Source organism: Magnolia sinica, chromosome 18 (genome assembly GCF_029962835.1).
Source record: "Magnolia sinica isolate HGM2019 chromosome 18, MsV1, whole genome shotgun sequence".
In the NCBI taxonomy this organism is placed as follows: Eukaryota; Viridiplantae; Streptophyta; class Magnoliopsida; order Magnoliales; family Magnoliaceae; genus Magnolia; species Magnolia sinica.
In genome coordinates this window covers 21813600-21839029 of record NC_080590.1, presented here as the reverse complement: position 1 = coordinate 21839029, position 25430 = coordinate 21813600, and the positions used below count along the sequence as shown (strand labels likewise).

General features: G+C 39.4%; 1 protein-coding gene across 1 annotated transcript; it reads right to left on the bottom strand.

Moving 5' to 3' along the window:
• Nucleotides 1–16400: 16400 nt before the first annotated feature.
• Nucleotides 16401–18325, bottom strand: LOC131233200 (3-ketoacyl-CoA synthase 1-like). The gene has a single exon (XM_058229831.1). It carries the CDS (start codon nucleotides 18257–18259, stop codon nucleotides 16682–16684), a length of 1578 nt encoding a protein of 525 aa, XP_058085814.1. The 5' UTR covers nucleotides 18260–18325; the 3' UTR covers nucleotides 16401–16681.
• Nucleotides 18326–25430: the final 7105 nt, after the last annotated feature.

The following is a 25430-nucleotide window of genomic DNA, read 5'->3' as shown; positions in this document are numbered from 1 at the left end:
GCTTTGAATGTGTTGGTGAATTTTCTAAGATTATTCAAAGTTTCATAGGTTATCCCAAATTCTACTTGGCAGTTCTTCTTAGCTTAGCATAGGAGGAAAGGTAAAGTAGGGAAGAGAATTTGGCACCTTAGTATATAAGGGAGACTATTTAATATCTAGATGGAATGGAATATTCATTGCTTCAGGAATCATATGAGGCAAATTTTGGATGTGTTCAATAGGGTGGAATGGCCTGGGCAAGTGCAGTATATTATATCGCTATAAATCACTTTCCTGTCATTGTTTTTATTTTCCTCCGTAATTTTTTGGCTTTGGCCCTCTTAAATAAAGTTATTAATCTTTTAAAAACAATAATAATAAATAATTAAATGTAAATCATCCCTGTGACATCTTACTTTTTAGCGTTTTTGCCACTTGAATTTTACATATTGCTTAATTTCAGAGTTATATATATATATATATATAATATGCCAAATTAGATGGAATGGTCTTAATTTTGCTCTTCACAAGACACAAAGAGTCATTGATCAGATTCATGGGCATTCCTATGAGGAAACACTTATGCTATTAGAACTCATGCCTTATTGAGCATCTTATCCAATTTTTAAATTGGTTTATTCTACAACAACAAATGCTCTAATTAAGAATAATGTTGAGTGTGCCAAAGTCTTACTCGTCTCGAATCAATTGAATGCTTATTATCATCTTTGGTGCCAAACTAGCTAGATTATGGTCAGGCCTTCGAAGGTTGATATGACTGTTCAACTACCAATGTTACAATGATAAGGGTATTTAGAAAGGAATGGTTAGGGGTGTCAATGGGTCATGCTTGGGGTGAAAAATTAGAATTTTGAATAGGGCTGGCCTGCTGGCTCGACTCGAAATAGTTCAAAATTCAGGTTGAGACCTAACCCAAGCCCAGCATGTTGATAGCCATAGGGAGGGTTAGTCCTGCAAAATATGATCTTTTTGCCTTGTATTAAGAATTTTTCTTTCAATGGTGATAACATTTATACGTTTCTCAGTAATGCGATAATGAATAATTAAGAATAAAAATTAAGGTTGAATTGCTAATTTCATTAATAAGAAAATAAGACGAATAGTACAATCATTTGAGGAAAATTAAATTAAGCAAACATGTAAAAATAATTACCTACAATTGCCTCTGTAGCTAGAAGAACCGAGGTGTTTAGTTTGGGGGACGTGATTAATGTGATCTGCCAAGTAAGAACTTGATTATATGTGAGATTCGACAAAGGAGGCCATTGATATTAAACTACTAATAAGGCGTACTGTAACGATTGTGTTGGACAATGGTGAATTTAAGCTAAATTAAGGATTTCAAATTTGCTGCAATAGTGTAATTGAATGAAAGTAGAATATCTAAGCTTAAAGCTTAAAAAACTAGGATGAGCAGGGTTGCATTATAAAGATTTATTGGTTGTGTATAGATGCTAGAACATAGACAGATCATATGCACGGGTGCCTTTTTAGGACTTTCATGTATGTATTTATGGCTTGGGGTATATTTGATTTAAAATCACTACTAACCAATTACTCAGATTCCCATGGTTGGATAGACCTTATAGAAACCTTATAAGAAGGTATTGGGTGAGATTTTCCGTCTTAAAATGACTCTTGATTTGCAATGCTTATGATACTCTCTCTCACAAATGCTCAGTTATGTAGTATGCATCGAGGTACCCGCCAAGGTTGCTTTCATAAACAAAAGGTCACATTGGTGGAACTTTCATAAGATCTACTCCATCCACCAGGTACGGTAACCTAGTTTAACGATTCAACCCAAAAATCATGATCATCCAAAACCCAGGAAGGCCACACCATTAGAAACAATTGGAAAGAATTCACACCATTAGTTTTGTGTACGGTCTACCATGGTGCTTATGTGCCATCTAATACATTCATCTTATGTCCCTCATCATGATGAAAGAACTACCTAAAAATAACAATATTCCAATACTTACGTGGGCCACCATGTTGATATACAGGTTTTCGGTTGATTTTACAAGGTGGTCCATGTGAGAGTTGAGTCAACCTAACCTGTCAAATCAGGGCCCATATGAGAGTTGGATGGACCTGATTTTTGAATAAAAGGTGTGATTTACCTGATGGGTAGTGTACATTTTATGCACCTTAAGATGTTTACCCACGGTAGATGATGAAATTGGTAGATACTAAGTTACTCTAGTGTTTTCCAACTTTTCCTCTTGCACTTACTTCCTTTCTCTTTACTTGCGTGCCCCCTAGTTTATTTAAATTGAGGGTTTGACATGGCTAAGACACATATGGGGCTCCTTCCAGGTGGCATCTACCTCAGGGACTCGGAATCCGTGGTAACCCTCCAGTATCGGGGTCTTGGAACTGGTGGGTGATGTGGGGCACCCCACCACAATGTATGTGTTTTATCCATGCTGTTTATCTATCTTTTCAGCTCATTTTAGAGCATGAGCCAAAAAAAAAAAATGTACGTCATACCACAATACCACAATGTATGTGTCTTGTCCAGTTCATTTGTTCATTTTTTTTCAACTCATTTTAGAGCATGAGTCAAAAAATGAGGTAGGTCCAAATCTCAGGTAAACCACACCATAAGAAAAAATGGTGATTGATAGCCCACTATTAAAAACTTCCTGAGACTCACTGTAATGTTTAGTTTCCATCCAACTTATTAATTGTGTTACACAAACTAGGAACTGGATCTATGGCTCAATTGTAGATAAACTCTGTTTGAACAATGAGGTCAAGAGATCTAGTGCCCAAGTTATGTGGGTGGGTGTGTAAAAAAAAAAAAAAAGGGGGGGGAAAAAAAAAAAAGGGTCACACAGACATGGATGAAGAGAAAACACAATGCCATAGCCTGTTGATTAGGTCAAGAGACTATGATGAAGGGAAAACACAAATATCAACTTGATCCAAAACTTATGGCCCTGAATAAGTTTTTAATGGGGGTGCCAATCACCACAGTTTCCTTAAGGTGTAATCCACTTGAGATTTGGACATGCTGCCTAAACGACATGGATAAAACACATACATCATGGTGGGTCCAGCAACATTGACAAATACTAACCTTGGTACCAGAGTGGTCATTACTGAATCCGAGTCCCTCAAATCCCATCCAAATCGCTTGAATGTATGCTGGTCGTTATGAAAGGAAGGGCCAATTCGAGCTTTGTCTCAGCCCAGCCTGTGTCTAGCCTGGGACATTTACACAAAGCCCAATTCGAGTTTGCCCGAGCTAAAGCCCTGAATATCTCCGTGGATAAATGATACTTTGGTGTGCCTCGTGTATAGAGCTGTACACGAGCAGAGTAAGCTCGGTTACTTGCTCGACTCGACTCAGCATGAGTTTGAGCTGGGCACGAGCTGAGTTTTGATACTCATTTTGATTTCGAGTAGACTACGAGGTGAGCAATACTCGACTCGATACTAGACTCGTGTGCTCGACTCGTACTCGACTCGGTACTCAAGGGTATATACACCCACCAAAAAAAACCTTATGCCCTTATTCCAGTCGCTTTCAGCAGCCCACCTATTCAAAAAACCCATTTTCTTCCCTCTCAGCGCCCGTTTGAAAAAACCCATTCTCCCCCCCTCTCTCTCTCGCTTTCTCTCCTCTCATTCCCCTGTTCGGTGTTGTCCGCCGTCCGGCCTGTCACTCTTCTTCTTCTTCTTCTTCTTCTTTTCTCTCTCTCTCTCTCTCTCTCTCTCTCTCTCTCTCTCTGTTCTTTCCTTCTTTCCCTCTTTTTTCTTCTCTCTTCTTTCCCTCTTTTTTCTTTTCGGTTTCCCTCTCTCCGCACCAGCTAGCTGTAGGTACGTGTCATGCTAAGATGAGCGCTGACACTCCTCCTTTCCCTGCACGCACGGTGCCGGTCATTCCTGCCGCAGCTCGTCCGGTAATGTGTGGTGTTGATTTTTTATTATTATTATTTTTGTATAAATTGTTAATATATGTCAGAAATTGATTTATTATTATTATTATTATTTTTGAAGTATTGTGTGGTATTGATTTATTATTATTATTATTATTTTTGTATAAATTGTTAATATATGTTAGAAATTGATATCATATATTGCTAATATATGTCAGAAATTATTAATATAGGTTGATATCAGAAATTTATAATATATCTAGAAATTGTTAATATATGTTAATATAGCTAATATATGTTAATATAGAACTTGTTAATATGTTAATATATGATAGAAATTGTTTCTTAATAGTCATTATTGTCCTCTACTATTTAAGTCTCATGTCCTAATAATTATTTTTTCCATGTTTCTTAATTTACTTTATAAATGACAGTTTACTTGTTACTATGTTAGTGTTGAATGCTATCACTTTAAGATGCCTTTGGTTTTTCATTTTACATTTTGTTATTAATTAGCTAGATGATGAATATTAATTTCAGCCTGTTCATTTATTTGCATAGATATGAATTATTTGTATTGTTCTAGTTGTAGTATAAGATAATCATTTACTCATTTGAGGATTTTTATGTTACCAGATATAGATTCAGTGTGTTCTTGGATGCATAGAAATTCTCAAATTGTCCCTTTTTGGACAGTTCAAGGTTAGATAGATTGTAATGTCTTCATTTATTCCAATTTAAATGTATATGCCTATTCTGGTTTCGTCTCTCATTTTTCTCTCTGGATATATTTCATGTATTTATTTCCGTCGTCAAATGTTCACACTCTGTGTTGATGATTGACATGAGAATTAAATACAAGAGTAATATATTCTGGAGAGATAAGGAGAGATACTGTCGAAATTTTGGCGTAGCATTTAAATTAAAAAATGATGGCATTACAATCTATCCAACCTTGAATGGGTGACTGATTTAGACAGTTAAATAAGTATGCCCGTCTAACGGTCTAGCCGTCTAGGTATAGCCATATAACATATCGAGAACTTTATTTTATAGATGACTAGTCAAGACGAAAGTCCAGATACCCCTGGAATGGGTGCATCAGCCATATCTCCTCTAATCGTAGAGGGAGACACAGACAGGTCAACTACATGTAAAAGGAAGAAGAAAAGATCAGCAGTGTGGGATGATTTTGAAGATGTGACAGTTAATGGTGGATAGAAGATAAAGTGTTTAAACTACAAAGGGTTATACAGCAAGATTTCAGGAGGATCTACGACACATCTAAACAGACATTTGAAGACATGTCCTAAGAGACCAAAACTCCCTCATCCTTGCCAACAGTTGTTGTCATTTACGAAGTCAGAAGAGGACGACTTACAAGGATCCACTCATAAGTTTGACAAAGAGAAGTTGAATGAGTGGTATGATAGCTTAGTGATTCTGGAAGAAAAACCTTTCAGAATGATAGAAAGTAAAGAGTTTAGGGCTTTCTGTCAATTCCTTAACCCTCGGGCCGAAAATGTCTCCTGCGTCACAGTGCAGAGAGAGTACATGAAGATGTACGCAAATGACAAAATGAAACTGAAAGAAGTTTTGGCTTCAGTATCTAGAATAGGTTTAACGTCTGATTTATAGACGGCGTCTAATTAAAGAAAAGGATACATTTCATTAACCGCTCATGTCGATAAGAATTGCAAACTCTGCAAGAGAATTTAGAACTTCCGCAACTTTTTTCATCCACATACTGATTTACTTATTTCAGATTGCATCTACAATTGTCTAAAAGGCTGGGGCATTGAAAAGAAAATTTCAGCAATAACTTTAGACAATGCTTCAACAAATGACAATGTCATTTCATGCTTACGTAACCAGTTCAGGATTACAGAAAATTTATTTTTTGAAGGAAAAATATTCCAGGTCAGATGTTATGCCCATATTATAAATATGATTATACAAGAAGGGCTGAAAGAAATTGATAATACTATAGAGAATATAAGAGAAAGTGTGAAATATATAAGGGAGTCACCATTGAGACTAAGTGTATTGAATGCCATCATCCAACGTTTGAATGTGTCATCTAAAAAAACATTAAAGTTGGATGTACACGTTGGAACTCGACCAATAAAATGTTAGATACGACAATGGAATTGCACCTTGCATTTCCTGAATACGCGGCGCGTAATAGAACATATTCTTGGTTGCCGAGCACAGATGATTGAGCCAAAGCAAAATAAGTTCACACATTTCTCAAAGTTTTCTATGATTGCACGAAGATTTTTTTTGGGAATCAGTATCCAACCGCGATCTGTTTCTTCCGTCTCTTTGGAAGATTAAGGATGCTCTACAGAAAAATATCAGTGCGGGTCTACATTTCATCCGCCAGATGACAGTTGGTATGAAGACGAAGTTTGATAAATACTGGGACGAATGTCATCTGTTGATGTCCTTGGCAGTTGTTTTTTATCCTCGTTGTAATATGGGGTTGGTTAGCTTTATTTTCATGAAGCTTTATCCTATTGAAAGAGCGGCAATAGAGACGTCCAAGGTTCGTCAAGCCCTTAAAGATTTGTACAAATCGTATATTAATACTTTATCTGAAGTGAGTGTTAAAGAAAGTAGAGATGCGGATATTTCTGTACCTGGTAATCTGAATGTGCTAAATGAATACATATCATACTTGGCACAAGCACGAATGTGAGTTGATACTAAGGAATCAGAGCTAGAAATGTACCTCAATGAGCCAATCGTATTACGATCCAAATTTGATGTGTTGGAATAGTGGAAGATGAGGGTTAGTGAATCAAAATACCTTACATTATCTATGATGGGCACAAGCACGAATGGGAGTTGATAGTAAGGAATCAGATCTAGAAATGTACCTCAATGAGCCAATCGTAATACGATCCGAATTTGATGTGTTGAAATAATGGAAGATAAGGGTTAGTAAATCAAAATACCCTACATTATCTGTGATGGCACGAGACATATTATCAATACCAATTTCAACAGTGGCATCAGAATCCGCATTCATCACAAGGAGCAAGGTTTTTTTTTTTACACAACACTACCAGAAAATTGGGTAAAGGCTACGGATAAAAACTATAGCTAAAGGCCTAGGGCTATGAATGATGATGATGAAGAAGAGAAGATTGAGATTCATGACGAGTCTCTACCTGCAGATCAGTAATTATTTTCAGTTTTTCAATTCTTTTTTGTTGAAAGTTGAATGATCTTTAATATTATTTCACTGCAACTGTAAATATGAAAGTGTTGGAATGTGGTTTGGAAAACTTTGAATTTTTGATATTTATTTACATATGCCTTTTCATTTGCTTTTATTTTTAATACATTTATATTGATTTATTTTGTTCCTATATCAAGTTCAAATTATTTATCAATATTCTGATTTTTTTTATTAAAAATTGAGTATAAATATGCCGTCATCTGATCTATCGACAAACATATGGGACTACGCTTCCCTAGTTGAATCACCACCAAGTTCTGAAAAAACAAAGATTAAGTGTGGTTTGTGTGGTGTGAAGTTTGTGAACAAGACTAATCGGTTTCGGTTATACTTGTCATGTCGACGTGGTGATGCAAAACCATGCCCCAATGCCCCTAAGGATGTCCAAATTCTTTTTCAAGCCCTATTATATTTGAATAGAAAACCTTTCATTCCATTCAAACCTTCTGCTTCTTGATCTAGTACACGAATGACATTCACAAAAGATATAGAGGAGGAAGCCAGATTAAAAGCCTTGGAGAAAAAATAACTTCAACTCGCCTTAAAACGCTGTATGAAAGAAGTTTCTAGAATTCAGCGATATTCAAGTCAAAGACAACACGATGTTGAAGGAGGATCAAGTATGACAAACAAGAATAAGAAAAAGAGTAACAAATTCAAATTTCCAACCCGTCTCGGTAAATTTTATAAGGCATTGGGTACTACATACAATTCTTCACATAAAGAAAGTTTGAAAAATCTAGTTCAAAGTGTAAAAAAGCACGAATGAAATATCTCTTCGCTTTCTGATTTAGAGAAAGTGAACCAATATGTATATAGTAGTTCCGATGGATCAGATGACAATACAGGAAGACACTCCTCTTATGGAGGTTATTAGTTTTAAATTGTTATTTTGAACAATGTAATGTAAATATGTAATTAGCGAAGTTTTTTAATAATAAATTATGTCCATTTTATATATTTTATTGCTTTATTCAACTTTGAATTCCAATTGACAATTGAATTAAAATTCAAATGAATCTCAATTTATAACTCGAACTCGGCTCAAAGCTCAAACTTGTAACTCGTTGCTCGAAAACCCTGCTCGAATTGGTCTCAAATTCGGACTCGAACTCGAACTCGACTTGAAAACTCGGACTCAACTTGGCTCGATATCTGCTCGTACTCGGCTTATACTCGGACGAGTAAAGCACGAGCAGGGCATCCATACTCGATGCCCGAGTAGAGCCCAGTACGAGTTAGACTCGAGCATGTAGGAGTCGAGCACGAGTTGGGTAATACTCGGCTCAGCTTGACTCGTGTACAGCTCTACTCGTGTGTGAGAGACGGAGAGAATGAAAGAAAATAACCAAAATTAAGTATAGAAAAGACCGATCAGGCGGGCCGGGTTTCCCAAAAGCCCAAGTCCGACCTGCTCTATAATAGGCTCTTGATTTAAGCTTGAGCCCGACTATTAGGCCTAATACACCACCACAAACCCGGCCCAAACAAGCCAAGCCTGAAGGCCCATCACTAGTGAAAAGCAACCTAATCAAAGACAATTCTAACCTCATGTCTTTTTCTTTATTATTATTATTATTATTATTATTATTATTATTATTTTAATCCTTTTCTTTGACCTCAACGGCTTTTTTTTTTTTACAAATTATAATTATAATTATTTTCTTTGCCCGGTGCGTTGTCCAAATAGAACTACCAAATGAACACTTATCCATAATTTGTGGTGAAAGTTGTCCCACGTGTGAAAGTTCTAAGCCGTTCATTAGGTGGTTTGGCCTTAGTAATATATTGATAAGGGTTGAGGGAAACTCACACCCGGCCTGATTTCCTAATCCCTGGTCAAACCTAATTTTTCTTTCTGATCTTCCCGTGAGAGAATATCACCTACCATATTTGTTACTTTTGGAATTCAAACACTACTTTCTCTAAAAGCTTAGCCTACTTAGGATGGCGGGTTTCTCTTGATCAATGAATTGGATGGGATATCAATAGCATGATGGACACCACATTCCATTTGAAAGTTTCTCTAGTGGGCCTTACCATCCCCATTGTCACCCATTGTTCTCTTTGGTCTAGCCCATCTGAATCAGGGGCTCAAATTGGGTTATGAGATATAGGCCAAATGGGGAAGGTGTATCAATGGATGGTTAGGATGGCGTTCAAACAAAACAATGAACCCCACACATCTATCATCTGTTTCTAATGTATGTGATCATTATTCCTCATGCAATTCACTACTCTTCAACGTGCATTGGACGTGCCATACCACCCAGCAAAGCTAATGTGTCCAACTTGTGGTACTGTGTAATCCTTTCTACCATCACACCACATGTATAGGACATCTGTACCATTAAAATGGTAGGCCTGTGATGAAGATACCCTTAAAAAATCAGGCTGATCATCCAGTAGATAAGCTACATCTTTATGTGAGGCAAATCATAGATTGTCCATCGGCTCCACCAGAGTAGTCTAATTAATGAGTGAAATGACCTGATTTTTGTCCCAGGTGATCGTGATGGCATTGATGGCCTGCATAAGTGAAGAATGGTCCAATACCACAAGTGGTGATATCGTTGCCCAAAAACAAAAATAAAAATCTTGCTTTTAGAAGTAGTAGAGATGGTGTGGTCCTTCTTGGGACCACATTCTAACCCTTTACCATCACATTTCACTGTTTTTCCGACCTTGTAGCGTAACTCGAACTTTTCCTTTGCACGTGACTCCGCGTAGCTTATATGACGGCCCCGGATTGCTTCCTACCCCCGACCGTCTCCAGCTGGGTGGCCACCGTGATGTATGGGTCTTATCCACACCGTCCATCCATTTTTTTTTTGTTTAATTTTAGTCTGCAAATAAAAAATGAAAAATAAAAGCTCAAGTGGACCACACCACAGGAAGCAGCGTTGATAATGATTCTCACCGTTGAAACTATTATAGGGCCCACCGTTATGTTTATTTTCCATCCAACCTATTCATAAAGTTACATAGATCTGGATGAAGAGAAAACACAGACATCAGCTCCATCTAAAACTTCTGTGGCCCCAAGAAGTTTTCAACGGTAAGAGTTTAATACCTATTTGTAGTCTACTTGAGCCTTGGATCTTCCTTATTTTTGGGAATGTATGTTACAATGATACGAAAAAAATGGATGGACGGTATGGATAAGACCCGTACATCACGGTGGCCACTCAAAGTTCCTGCCCGTTCGGACACAGGCGGGAGTAGGACACAATTCGCGTCTTCCATGACGTAAAATCACCGAAATATCTGAAAGATACAGCCATGTGGCGGACGTTAGTGTTGAATGAATGTCGACCATTAAAAGCTTTTTAGGCCATAAAAATTTTGGATGAAGTTGATCTTTATTTTTTCCCTTCATCTGGGTCGTTACAACATAATCAATATATTGGATGTCAAATAAACAGTATATTGGGCCTTAGGAGGATTTTAATGGTGGATATCCAATCGCTATTGTTTTCCTGTGGTGTGGTCCACCCGGGATTTATATCTTTCCATTACTATGGATAAAACCCTAAAATGATCTTTAAAAATGGATGAACGGCGTGGATGAAACATATATATCATTGTGGGGCCCACAGAACACCGATCATCAGCCTCCGGGCTAGTGGCGGGGGAGCAGCCAATCCGTTTCCGCTGTAGGGTTTAAGGGAGCGTTACAAAGGGTTTAAGAGCGGAACGCATTTTTTTTCATTTCTTTGTTTACTCCTCTCTTCAATTTTCATTTTCTTTATTGAAAGGATCGAAGCAGAAACCCTAATTCGCGTTGCAGATCCAACGCCCATGACACGATTTCTTGTAAGCGGATTCTCAACCTATATTTCCATCTCCAAATCGAGATCTTTTTCGAATTGCGATTTCGACGAATTCATTTCTGATTTATTTTTTTTCTCAGAGAAGGCTGTCGCCGCTGCTTCCCAGGAGGGATTCTGGAAGTGCAGGTGATCGGAGCAGGGCTGCGCGGCTATTAGCTTTGGCTGCTGTCGGCACAGCTGGCTTTATATGTTCCAATGACTGCGACAGGGATACCAGTAAGCATTATGGTCAGGATTATCACTGTATGGTGAGTATGGGAAATGGTTATTTATGATGGTAAGGATGAGATGCATGGTTCAAATTATCTGACCATCTCAGCATGTGGACGCAATGGGGCCACGCATGGTGGCCGTCCTTAAACTTGACAGAAGCAGATGGAGTCGTGTTTCCTGCAGCTCGAAGCCCAGTGGGGTATGTCGAGATGTTCATGTAATATCCATTCCTTTCATTAGTTTCATGAGATCATGTAAAGGTAAGAAACGGAAAATGAGGAAGATTCACTCTCTAAGTGGGCCACACCAAAGGAAAAAGTGGGAATCGAAACGCTCACCATTGAGAACTTTCTACGTTCGCCATTATGGTATATTCCATCCAATCCGTTCATATGGTGAGTCCCACCAAGATGAAGGAGAAAAACAGATATTAGACTGATCCAAAATTTCTGTAGCTCCCAATAAGGTTTCAACTATGGGAAGTCAATCCCCATTCTTTCTTGTGATGTGGCACATTTAACTCTTTTATCTTAGTTAGTTTTATAATACCACCATAACATGAGTGGGTGAAACTGATGGACGGAGTCGATTTCAGAAAGGCATAATTGGGGGCCACAGAACATTAGGTGTAACAGGTGTTGGACTAAAACTCAGCGTCACGTCCATCTTTCATTTTCTATGGCATGGAAAATGGCAGGGCACGAAAACCGATGGAAAAATCAAAAAGGGGTTGGACAACCACGACCACTCGAAAGGGTGTATAAAAATCATTAAATATGAAAGCATGATTTTTGTTTTTTTGACCTTTCTGGGTAAAAGTTTTGGGAGAAATGGTCGTATCCAACTGGTCCGACGAGAAGCACCATCTACCCAGCAGATTACTTGTTGGCCATATTCACCTCGTCCAATGGGTTAACCCAACCATGAGGGTTATCTATACATAATCCAGACCATAAATCTATCAGCAGCCATACGTTATTTTCTATGGTGCAGTCCACCTGACAAGTGGCTGGGCGTGATATTTACACAAGGTGATCCTGTCATGATCTGCCCGACTTAAAAATAAATAAAGCATAATGTTGCAGCCAACTTAATAGATAGGTATGATAGGTGTTCAGAATTTTTTTCATGGTAGTTAAGTGAAATAATAAATTTATTTTTGAAATTTAAAATTCCAAATGAAAATTGAAAATTTTATTTTTTCTTTCAAATTAATTTTTAAAATTTGTGAAAAAAATGTGATTTTCATTTGTCACATATTACTTAGAGAGGAGAGATTTATTAAGTTTATTAATGATCATTTTGATAACTTGAAAAAAAGGAGAACTTGGGATTGTGTGCGTGTGCATTGCACTGACAATGTAACACTTTAGAGGCACGGGGGCGTACTTTGCACCTACGGTGCGAGAGAAAGGCTTGCTTATATAATTTCTATGAAAATAATCTCTTAGACAAGTTGTTTAATTGGGCACTAGCAGTGTGACTGTATACACGCTAGTGGCGCACTCTGCACTTACAGTGCAAGAGTAGCTTATATAATTTTTATAAATATTGACTGATGATCGTAAATTTTGGTCATTTGTTATTTAGGGAGCCTTGCAATAAGTGATTGATTCGAACACCTGTGTCGATATCGCACCATTATTTAACCCAAATGAAAAAGTGGAAGTGAGAAGGGGTCAGGCCTTCTTTGAATGTCTGGTACCTATCATCATTGATTTACTACTAGCTCAGTTGGTAGCTACTTGTTGATGTGCCATTACAGCTTCTGGATTTTCTTTCATCCCAAGGCATGATGTCGTATCCATGCACTTGATATTAGTCCTGAGTTCACTCCCATGTTAGACTTCGTTGCCGTGGCTTTTGGAGGAGTGGAATCACTCCTTTACATAAGACAGACAAACCGGCTTTGACGCACAATTGGTAGTGGCTCATCAGGTGGGGCGCTTATGGTACAACTATCCAAATTGTTGGCGTGTGGATGGAACAGGACTTTGATTAGTCTTATATCTTTAAAAGTATCCGCTGAAACAATCTAAACCATGCAAATCTGGCTATCGACTGCATGGTTAAAAGTAAAATAGTTTGTTGTCCAATGGAAAAACAGAAAGTTAATAGTACCTCCTAGGAGCAATTTTCCCATGGGGAGTTATTTGATACTCTGGCTGCATGTGATGCCTGATATGTAGGCACTTAAAACTGGTAAATGTTAACTCAACTCAAAACTAATTAAATTGGAAAACCTGGTATAGCTGAGTTGCATTCTAAAATTTAGATTGGTGCAATAATCCAAAGCTCTTATTTGTGTACACTTGTTTATGGAAATAAGAATATATATATATATATATATATATATATATATATATATATATATATATATATATATATATATATATATATATATATATATATATATATATATATTCTTTTTGACCATTTACTTAATATCTATCAATCCAATAGCTCATTTACCACAAAAAACAATTTTCTGTTCACGATTATTCTAAACTGGTGGCCACATTCTAGACGGTTTGTATTTAATTATTTGCATACTACTTTCGTTAATTTTCGGTAACTTCTAAATGCATGTGTATTATCCGTCACACCATCTCACAGTATAAGAGCATCTCTCACTTTCCTGCTATATTTTAGGTGGATGCGGATTGCCCGCCACACCCTCCTATGGTCGAAAGCTAAGTGGGCTCCATTCTGATGTTTCCGAAAAATTCACTTCATTCATTTATTTTTTACGGCTCATGTTAGGATAAGAGACAAAAAATGTGATGGATCCCAAACTCAAATGTGCGGTGACAGGAACAGTGGGCATTTGAAACATTCTCAGAGTCCACTTTGTGTTTTTAGTTCATCCTGAATTCATCCCGAATAACCTTATGAACAGCTTGGATGTCACACAAAAAGTGGACTTTAGAAACATTTCAAGGCTGGGCATTTTTAGCCCAAAATGGATGGACGAAAAGCATGGGTGCCCCACCTAACTTTCGACCCAAGGAACTTCTCACAGTGGTGGTCACATGCAATCTGCATCCTCCCACGTCATAGGTCAAAGTTAGGGAGGGCCTACCATGATGTTTGTGAGAAATTATCCAGTTCATTTATTTTGCTAGCTCATTATACACTAGTCAAAAAGATGAGGCATATCTAAAACTCAAGTGGGATGATTGGGATGTTTATATGCCGTGCAAACCATTCATAAAGTCCTTATTGGAATCAACTGGAAATACAAATTTAAAAAAAAAAGAAAAAAAAAATAGTAGCCTGATTTAAAACTTTTGTAACCTATGGATGTTCAATTATCAAGGGGTGTTTGGAGCATGAGATTAGATGGGTTTAAGTGGGATGGAATTACCAAAATATAATGATTACATTGTGTCAGGGATTGTCGTCTAATCCCATGGCTTGGAGGCCATCCTACTTCATGTTTGGGAAACGGATTGAGTAGTCCTCTTGCCATTGCTGTTCAGTGCTCTATGAACCCTACTATAATGTATGTGTTTCATCCATGCTGTCCACCCATTCTTCCATGTCATTTTATGGTACGAGCCCAAAAATGAGTTTGATCCAAATCTCAAGTGGACCACACAGTTGGCCTTAGGAGGTTTTTAATGGTGTAATTCAATTACTACTATTTTCCCATGGTGTGGTCTACCTGAGATTTATATCTACCTCATTTTTGGGATCAAGCCTAAAATTATATTTCAAAATGGATGAACGGCATAGATAAAACATATACATCATGGTGGGGTCTACATAGCACCAGCCACTAGCTACATGAAACTCAAAGTAAGATAGCAGAAACCCTTGGCTGATGTAAGTCTCAAATAGACGTTGCAATGATTCAAGGGAGATGTTTCCAATTATGGAGCCCATATGAGTTTTGGATTTGCTTTATTCTTGGGATCATATTCTAAGCATGATACGGCAAAACAGATGAATGAGATGGGTTTCTAACAAATACAGGTGAGCCCGACCATGGAAACTTCTGTGTCACCTGACATCTCAGGCCATCAACATCAGCAAGGCAAGTGAGCTGAGGCTTGGATTTGATAAGGATCCTTTGGCACGGACAAAGCTTTGTGGCCCATTGTAACATATATATTTTATCCCCTCCTATCCATATCTCCTTAAAAAATTATCTAAAAACTAAAGTAGATTTAAAGTTCAGTTGGACCACATCGTAGGAAACAACTGTGCTTAAATGTCTATCATTAAAAGCTTTTTGGACTCTAGAAAAGTTCCAGATAAGTGAAGATTTGAGTTTTTCATTCATCATTGCCTACCTAACTTAATTAATTGGTTGGATGACAAATAAACATGATAGCGAGCGTTTGGAGGGGTTGTTTACTCATCACCTTTTTTTTTTTTTCTTGGGTTCACATAAGATTTGGATCTGCGTTATTTTATTGTCATGCCTAATAATGAGCAAGAGAAATAGAGCATGATAAGATGCATATGGTGGGCCAGAGATTTTCTTCCATGTCATTTTAACGTACGGCCGTAGGGGTTACCATCCAAGCGGAGTCGAGTGAGCTACCGAGACAGGCTGTATTTCCGTAGAACGACAACTATATACATGTACGGTTGAAAAGTCTTCTCCAATTTTAAATGAGAACTGTTCCGTACCATGTTTCACGCCAATATCCCACTTATGTTGGATAGCAGTTCTGCCAAAACCGTAGGCTTCACCACGACGGTGGTCCATTCTCAAAAAAATCAGGCTGCTCTACTCACTGGGTGGGCCGCACTTGTGTGTTAAGCCAGACCGTAGGTTTCCCAACTTCCGATGACGTGGTCTACATGATGAGAGGACAGGCTTTGATTTTGTGCCAGTTGATCATTGTGGTGGGGCCTGCTGTTTTCATGGTAATGATCTCCAACATGAGTGGCATAGATGGCATAGAAAAAAAAAACAGTATTATACCCACGTGTGGTGCCAAGGCAAAGCGTGCGGGATTAACAAGGGGAGTCATATTATCCTCAGGCAGCGCATGACGTACGTTTGACAAAATAACTATACACGTGGCATGAATTAACTCAATCTAAACCGTCTAAATTGTGTAACTCACTGCCCTTCAGAAACCAACTTAAAATCGGATCGTTTGAAGACTGCTAACATGGACACATGTTTGTTGAAATAGGACTTATTGGATATTTTCATTTTTAACCATCCAATAAATGTCCGCACACATGATGTTCGAATGATCAAACACGACAAACTGTTGATTCATGTAATATCTGCCTAAACTGGACAAATTCGACACGCCACGTATAAACCAAGTAATATCTCCCCGCGTATCATCCATCACACTTTACCCGAGCAACGAACGCTTTTCTCCCCAAGAAAAAAATCAAAAGAAGAAGAAGACCAAGAAGAAGAAGAAGAAGAAGAAAAGAAAAGAAAAAAAAATCTTCCAACTGTTACAATCCCACGTCAGATGGGCCATGGGGATCGAGCCAATCATCCCTAACACATGGCATAATCAAGCCATAGGCACCTTGACAGGGTAGCTATCAACGCAGTCGAGCCATGGGTTAGCCCGCCACTCTCCTCCTTCCACCGATATTCCCCGCAGCGCCTTCCAAACGGCGCTGTTACACTTAAAACCCGACCCGAATGCGATCTGCCACACCCTATCACCTCTCGCCACGCGTCCCTTCGCCTCCGTGTAAGCCAGCTCGTACCAGAGCGAGCTGCTCGACGTGTTCCCGAACCGGTGCAGAGTCATCCGCGACGGCTCCATGTGCCACTCGCTCAGCTGCAGATTCTTCTGCAGCTCGTCCAGCACGGCCCGCCCACCAGCGTGAATACAGAAGTGCTCGAACGCCAGCTTGAAATTCGGAATGTACGGCTTCAATCTCGTCCGTAGGAACTTTCTCCTAGCCAGCGTGAACAGGAACTTGAATTGCTCTGTCAATGGCAGCACCAGAGGGCCGAGGGTGGTGATGTTGGTCTTGAGAGCGTCTCCCGCCACCGCCATCAGCTCTCTCGCCAGTGAGACACCGACATTCCCCGCACCGTCCTCCTTCTGGTACACGCAATTGTAGCTGTTATCATCGGCGCCCTTGTGCGTTCTGACGGTGTGGATGAGCTGATACTTGGATCGCTTGCGGTCCTTTCTCTTGTTCGAGAGGAGTACCGCCGCACAACCCATCCGGAAGATGCAATTGCAGAGGAGCATTGAACGGTCATTGCCAAAGTACCAATTGAGAGTGATGTTCTCGGTACTGACAACGACCGCGTACGAATTCGGGTTTGCACGGAGGAGATCTTTGGCGAGGTCGATCGAAATCAGGCCAGCGCTGCAGCCCATACCGCCGAGGTTGAAGCTCTTGATATCGCTGCGCATCTTGTAATGGTTCACGATCATCGACGAGAGAGACGGCGTGGGATTGAACAAGCTGCAGTTGACGATCAAGATTCCGACGTCCCTCGGGCGGACGCCGGTCTTGCCAAAGAGCGCGTCAAGCGCGCCGAACATCACTGCCTCCGCCTCGAGCCGGGCCTCCTTCATGCAGAGGTTCGGCGGTCGGGATGTGATCGCACGCGGCAAGTAGGTCTCGTCTCCGAGACCGGACCGTCGGGAAATCCGCTTCTGGAACTCGATCGTCTCCTCTTCGAAGCCGCCGTTGGTTTCCGTCATCTCCAAGAAACTATCGTTCGAGATCTTACGCTCGTCCTCCGGCTTGAAGCATGCGAAGTCGACAAGGTAGACGGGCGGCGGGCGTTTGAACCAGTAGACGGTGAGTAGGAAGACTGCAATGGACGAAGCGGCCAAACCGGTGGCCCGGTCTAAGGAGAATTGACTGCATACGTCCGATAAATTCCTGAACCGGAGTCCGGTCAGCTGTACAGTTACAGCTACTGTGAGGATAAAAACGGATATTGCTAGATAGAGGGCGTGTTTGGGCGTGTAACGATATCCCAATCTCACGTACTTCAACTTCACAGATTGGAGAAAATCCGGCAGTCTGCGCCGGATTTTGATGACAACGGAAGATGGGTCCTTGAAGGCCATCTCGGCCGTTAATCGCTCTTTATCTATCTCTACGCTTCCCATGTTTGGTGCTCTGATTTTGGGCGGATTGCGTTGGGGTATTTATACAAGATGGGAAAGAACGCAAACGTGTCAAATGAGCCTTGTAGCCAAACACGCTTCCCTCTACTGGGATTAAATAAAAATTAAAAAAAACAGGAAAGAAAGACAGTCAAATGACAGAAGGGTGCATCGCGAGAGCATTGAATACCTGCGACGGTGCCACGTGTGTCGCCCTACATTCAATGCTAAATATCAAAGGGTTGGATCACCAATAAAATACGACCTCCGGGTAATAGCTTAGTTACGGTTGTACTAAAATATGGACGGTTAAAATCATCGGACTATCTCAGAGTTTTCGCCGTGGTGGTTGTGACCGGTCACCAACTTTTACCGTGGTTTGAAGACTATGTGGCGCCCACCATGATGTATGTGTTTTATCCAAGCCGTTCATCAGTTTTTCTGGCTCATTGTAGGGCATTTCACCAAAATTATAAGAAAATTTAAAGGTTAATTGGACTGCACCATAGGAAAAAGTGGGAATTTAATGATACTGTTGACCTTATGAACTGGTTGGATGACAAATACAGGTCACTGTCATTATCACCACCCTGTTTGGTGGTGTGGTCCACTTGAGATTTTTATATCCTTCAATTATGGGATCATGTCCTAAAATGAGTTGAAAAATGCTGGAAGGTGTGGATGAAGAACATACATCACGGTGGCCCCACGGAGTCTTCAATCCACAATAAAGGATGGTGAGTAGAGTTGTACATGAGTCGAGCCGAGCCGACTATTGCCCAGCTCGTGCTCAGCTCGCACATGCCCGAGTCCAACTCATACTCAGCTTTGCTTGGGCATCGAGTATGGATGCCCGCTCCTGCTCTACTCGTCCGAGTACAAGCAGATATTGAGTTGAGTCGAGTTCGAGTTTTTGAGTTAAGTTCGAGTCCGAGTCCGAATTAGAGCTCAATTCGAGCAAGGTTTTCGAGCAACGAGTTTCGAGTTTGAGCTTTGAGCCGAGTTTGAGTTATAAATAGAGATTCATTTGAATTTCAATTCGATTGTCAATTGGAATTTGAGGTTGAACAAAGCAATAAAATATATAAAATGTACATAATTTATGATTAAAATACTTCGATAATTATATATTTACATTACATTGTTTAAAATGACAATTTATAACTAATAACCTCCATAAGATGAGTACCTTCTTGTATTGTCATCTGATCAATCGGAACTGCTATCTATTTTTTCATATACATATTCGTTCACTTCCTCTAGGTCAAAATGCGAAGAGTGTTAAAGTGATAAAGTCCCTTGATATACATTGATATATCACACTCTGATAGCTTAAGCTTTTAGAGTAAATGGTTGTGTGACATGGTATCAAAGCGAAAGGTCCTATGTTCGAATCTCGAGAGCTGCAAATATGCCTCGCTAAGATTTTATTCTCCCACAGGGGGTCAGGAAAAATCAGTTCTGGCCGAGGGACCGGAAAATCAAGCCCGACCTATTTATAGTGTGAGTGTCCCTCCACCCTTCTCAGTATGTTCCCGTGCGGAGTTTCCACCCCGCACGTGCAGGGGGTGTTAAAGTGATAAAGTCCCTTGATATACATTGATACACCACACTCTGATAGCTTAAGCTTTTGGAGTAAATGGTTGTTTGATAAAGAGATATTTCCTTCGTGCTCTTTTACACTTTGAACTAGATTTTTCAAACTTTCTTTATTTGAAAAATTGTGTGTAGTACCCAATGCCTTATAAAATTTACTGAGACGGGTCAGAAATTTGAATTTGTTACTCTTTTTCTTCTTCTTGTGTGTCGTACTCGATCCTACTTCAACATCGTATTGTCTTTGACTCGAACATCGTTGAAATCTGGAAACTTCTTTCATACTGTATTTTAAGGCGAGTTGGAATTATTCTTCCTCCAAAGCTTTAAATTTGGCTTCCTCCTTTATATCTTTTATGGATGTCATTCGTATACTAAATCAAGAAGCAGAAGGTTTGGATGGAGTGGAATGTTTTCTATTCGAATCTAACAGGACTTGAAAAAGAATTTGGACATCCTTAGGGGCATTGAGGCATGGTTTTTCATCACCACCTCGACATGACAAGTGTAACCGAAACCAATTAGTCTTGTTCACAAACTTTGCGCCTTACAAACCATACTTAAGTTTATTTTTCCAGACCTTGGTGGTGATTCAACTAGGAAATCGTAGTCCCAAATGTTTGTCGATGGGTCAGATGACAACGTATCTACACTTAATTTTTAATAAAAAATTAGAATAATGATAAATAATTTAAACTTGATATAAGAACAAAATAAAGTAAATAAATGTATCAAAAATAAAAGCAAATGAACAGGCATATGTAAATAAATATAAAAGATTCAAAGTCTTCCAAACCACATTCTAACACTTTCATGTTTATAGTTGCAGTGAAATAATATTATAGATCATTCAACTTTCAACCAAAAAGAATTGAAAAGCCGAAAATAATTACTGATTTACAGGTAGAGACTCGTCACGAATCTCAATCTCCTCTTCATCATCATCATCATTCATATCTCCTCCCCATATCGGGCGTAACCAATCTTCCGTACAAATCAACGCTTCAACTATAATTGGCGAAAGTGAGCTTCGATCTTGCTCACAACCCTGCTCCTTGTACTGAATGTAGATTTTGATACCATTGTTGAAATTAGTATTGATAATATGTCCCGTGCCATCACAGATAATGTAGGGTATTTTGATTCATTAACCCTCATCTTCTATCATTCCAACACATCAAATTTAGATCACACTACGATTGGCTCATTGAGGTACATTTCTAGCTCTGATTTCTTAGTATCAACTCTCATTGGTGCTGATGCCAAGTATGATATGTATTTATTTAGCACATCCAGATTACCAAGTATAGAAATATCTGTATCTCTACTTTCTTCAACACTCGCTACAGGTAAAGTACTAACATACGATTTGTACAAATCTTTAAGGGCTTGACGAACCTTAGACGTCTCTGTTGCCGCTCTTTCAATAGGATAAAGCTTCATGAAAATAAAGCTAACCAATCCCATATTACAACGAGGATCAAGAACAATTGCCAAGGACATCAACAGATAACATTCGTCCCAGTATTTATCGGACTTCGTCTTCATACCAACTGTCATTTGGCGTATGAAATCTGGACCTGCACTGGCATTTTTGTAATGTCTCGAAAAAATCCGTACAAAGACCCAAGTATCACCTCAAGCAGAAATTACTCAGGACCAAATCCTTTAGAAATTAGATGAGAATTAGCTAGTGTTACGCTAGAGTACCTGTAAAATTAGCACTACCCACTTTATATATGATCTGCAAGACCCAAGACATGCAGAATCATTGGCGCTGCATTACCCTGAAATCTAGGATCAATCTCTAAACCCGGTTGCTCTCGGGAGCACCTTGAGACTCTGTATCGGACCTGGACTGCACGTCGAAAGTCCGATTACTGCGAAACCATACGGTTAGGACCGCATTCCTGGACTTGACAACCACCTCAAAAATCAAGTCCTAATGGTACTCAGAAACGCACAACTTGAACCCGGAGCGAAGTGTGAGAAATGCGAATACCTTTAGAAAGTGAACTGAAACTAAAGTGAATTGAGTCGTTCGCTTGCAGGCCAAATCTAAAGATTCAGACCATCAGAATTTGACCTAATTATACTCTCGGATCAGGAAAAATTTCCAACACATGTTACTATACTTGTGGCCCTGATCGAGTATCGGTGACCGTTGAACTGAAACTGGTTCGCCGCGGTCAATCTGTAAATCCGATCGGACTGAAAATTTAACTCGACCTAGATCCAATATCAGGGAGGTTAAGTCCGACCGCATGCAGAAAAGGGGCCTCGAGAAGTGCTCTGTTGGTTCGGAATAGATGAGTTTTGGCTATAACCTACGTATACCATGGCCCTGGGGCCATTAAGCTCACATTTGAGCCTATATAAGGGTCTTAAACCCTCTCTCTCTCATTCCATACGAATTTAGAAAACCCTAAGAGAGAGAAAATAGAAGAAAAGAGACAGAAAGTGAGAGAGAGAGTCGGTGTTTCTTCCTGGGATTCATTCCCGCTGCTCCACGTGCTTAATCACCATTCCTGTATTGCTATTCCGGTGATTCCAATTCCGTTCTTAGGTAAGTAAACCTAACCATAATCTGTTTTAGGGTTTCCAATAGTGTAAGTGATGAAATAATTAACCTGTTTCATGTTATAGGTTGTTGTGGTATTATAAACAAAGACTTAGCTTTTAAACTGAGTTCATTACGAGTCTACCGGCGAAAGGTGCGGACTATAAATGTTTAGGTTATGGTTTTAAAAGCTTTCAATGTCAGTTAATGATTTATGACTGACTTGAATGCTGTCATATACTTAGATACGATGTTTCCAGCACTTTACACATATATATGAACTATGTTGAATATAGTGCAATTCATGTGTTTGTTGATATGTTCGAATGAATATTAAATTATGATTTGTACTTACCAGGATTATTGATTGTAAATGCATGATCGTTGTATACGGGGCATCTCCTTTATGAAAGGATTTGCTATAATGTGTTTTAACTAAGTTATTACATATATGTAATATGTGTAGTCTATGTGTTTGATAAAATGCCTCAATGAGAAAATACTTGTTGAAATGCATGTAATAAGGGTGTTGAGATAAGATTTCCAATTTCCTTAACTATGGCTATAGTTTCCTTTATGTGACCTATATTGCTACTACGTGCTTTATGGTTGAAATGCCTATGTATGCTAACATGTACCTTATGTGTTTGTTGAAATGCCCATGTAAGATCTGTATTTGATTTCAGTTGCCACATGTTGTTTTGGCTTACTATATGTGAATGCTATTGTTTGGAATGTGATTGCGGCTACGAGGTAGTTTAAGCAATCGGTAATGGTTTACGATAGGTGGCCGTACCACTTAGCTACGACAGACATGTCCGATGAATTCGAGTCGTACGCTGCTAGTCGACAGTGGTTAGGCCACGCGGAGTGCTTACGCGCTCCATGTTGATCGGCTTGACGTATGCTCATACCAGTCGAGCTTGTCAAGCAACCCGATTAACTTGATGTATATTCACCATGTATGGACGTTATTGCTTGAACCTAAGGTACCAAACTCACCAATGAAAACTCCATTAACCTCGGTACCTCGATCCGCTAAGATTCATGAGCCGGACATGGTGGTATGGGACACCGTGGTCAAGCTGTCGGCCTACGCTGGGGCGACGAGCCTCCCTGTAATGACCAGTGAGCAACACCGCCTTGTGAGCCGAATACGGTGGTATGAGACACTGTATTCGAACTCTCGGCCTACATTGATCAGGTGACAAGCCCTTTGTAGTGACCTCGAGCATACTCTGAGACTACGTTGAGGCGACGAGCCTTTCCGTAACAACTAGAGTATAAACTAGGCCTACACTGATCAGGTGACGAGCCCTTTGTAGTGACCTAGAACTGCAGCTTCGTATGAGATTTACTAGGACTGACGACCCTAGAATGGATCATTGTTTGAAAATTGATATAAGGGAGGTATCTTAGCTTCCCAATCCTGTTGTATGAAAAGGTCTAATAAGAACTCAGTAATCATATTCATGCACGGCATTGCATGTGCCTTTGGCGTTGGAGTTGAGCACTGTAGAAGGGATGCATGCCGCGACCGTGAGATGAAGTTCGTAGAGGGAGTGCAGGCGAGGGCATACATCATAAATACATAACATCCTTGCATTAACCAGAGTACTTAGAAATGTTTGTTGTATTGCTTTATCATTACTGCTTGACTGAATTGATAACATGTTAACCTTTACTTTATAGCTCCACTGAGTTGATCACTCACTCCCACGTTCTGGGACGATGTTGTGCACACTAACCAGACTCTATCTTAGCTGTAGGTGGTGGCGATGCCTACGAGGCGGAGCCAGACTTCGAAGATGACGAGAAGGCATTCTCCTACATGCAGTTATCGGGCGGGTTCATGTGAGCCGTATTCTGATCACCGGGGCTACAGGGACACTGACTAGATGCCCTTACACTGTTATTCTGTATTTTGGAGCACACATGTATATTCATTTTATATATTTTGGGAGTATACATGTATATATTTAACCTGGTAACATGATCACAATTCGGAGACCTACTACAGTTCATATATCTTATACATGTATTACAGTCTTCCACTTGTAAAACTCACTTGTCTCTAGAGTATGATATGCTGTTTTGGTATAATCTCATTTATGTTTAATGCACTAATATGGACAACATTTAATCATCATTATCTATATTACATAAGTGATGTGTTGGAACTCGGGAGTTGTGCCTATGCTCGACCCCCAATTTTCAGGGGGTTACAATTTTTCTTTAGAGCATCCTTAATCTTCCAAAGAGACGAAAGAAATAGATTCGCGGTTGGATACTGATTCCCAGGAAAAATTTTCGTGCAATTGTAGAAAACTTTAAGAAATGTATGAACTTGTTTTGCTTTGGCTCAATCATTTGTACTCGGCAACGAAGAATACCTAACATTTCATAGGTCGAGTTCTAATGTGTACACATATCTAACTTCCACGTTTTTTTAGATGACACATTCAAACGTTGGATGATGTCATTCCATACACTCAGTCTCGATGACGACCCCCTTATATATTTCACACTTTCTCTTATGTTCTGTATAGTATTGTCAATTTGTTTCAGCCCTTCTTGTAAAATCAAATTTACAATATGGGCATAACATTTGACCTGAAATATTTTTCCTTAAAAAATAAATTTCCTATATCCATAAACTGGTTACATAAGCATGAAATGACACTGTCATTTACTGAAGCATTGTCTAAAGTTATTGCTGAAATTTTCTTTTCAATGTCCCAGCCTTCTAGATAATTGTAGATGCAATCTGAAATAAGTAAACTAGTATGTGGAGGAGGAAGGTTGCGGAAGTTCAAAATTCACTTGTAGAGTTTTCAATCCTTATCAACATAGTGAGCGGTTAATGAAATATATCCTTTTTTTTATTGGACGCCGTCCATAAATCAGATGTCAAACCTATTCTGGACACTAAAACCAAAACTTCTTTCAGTTTCATCTTCTCCTTTGCGTACATCTTCATGCACTCTTTCTATACTGTGACGCGGGAGACATTCTCGG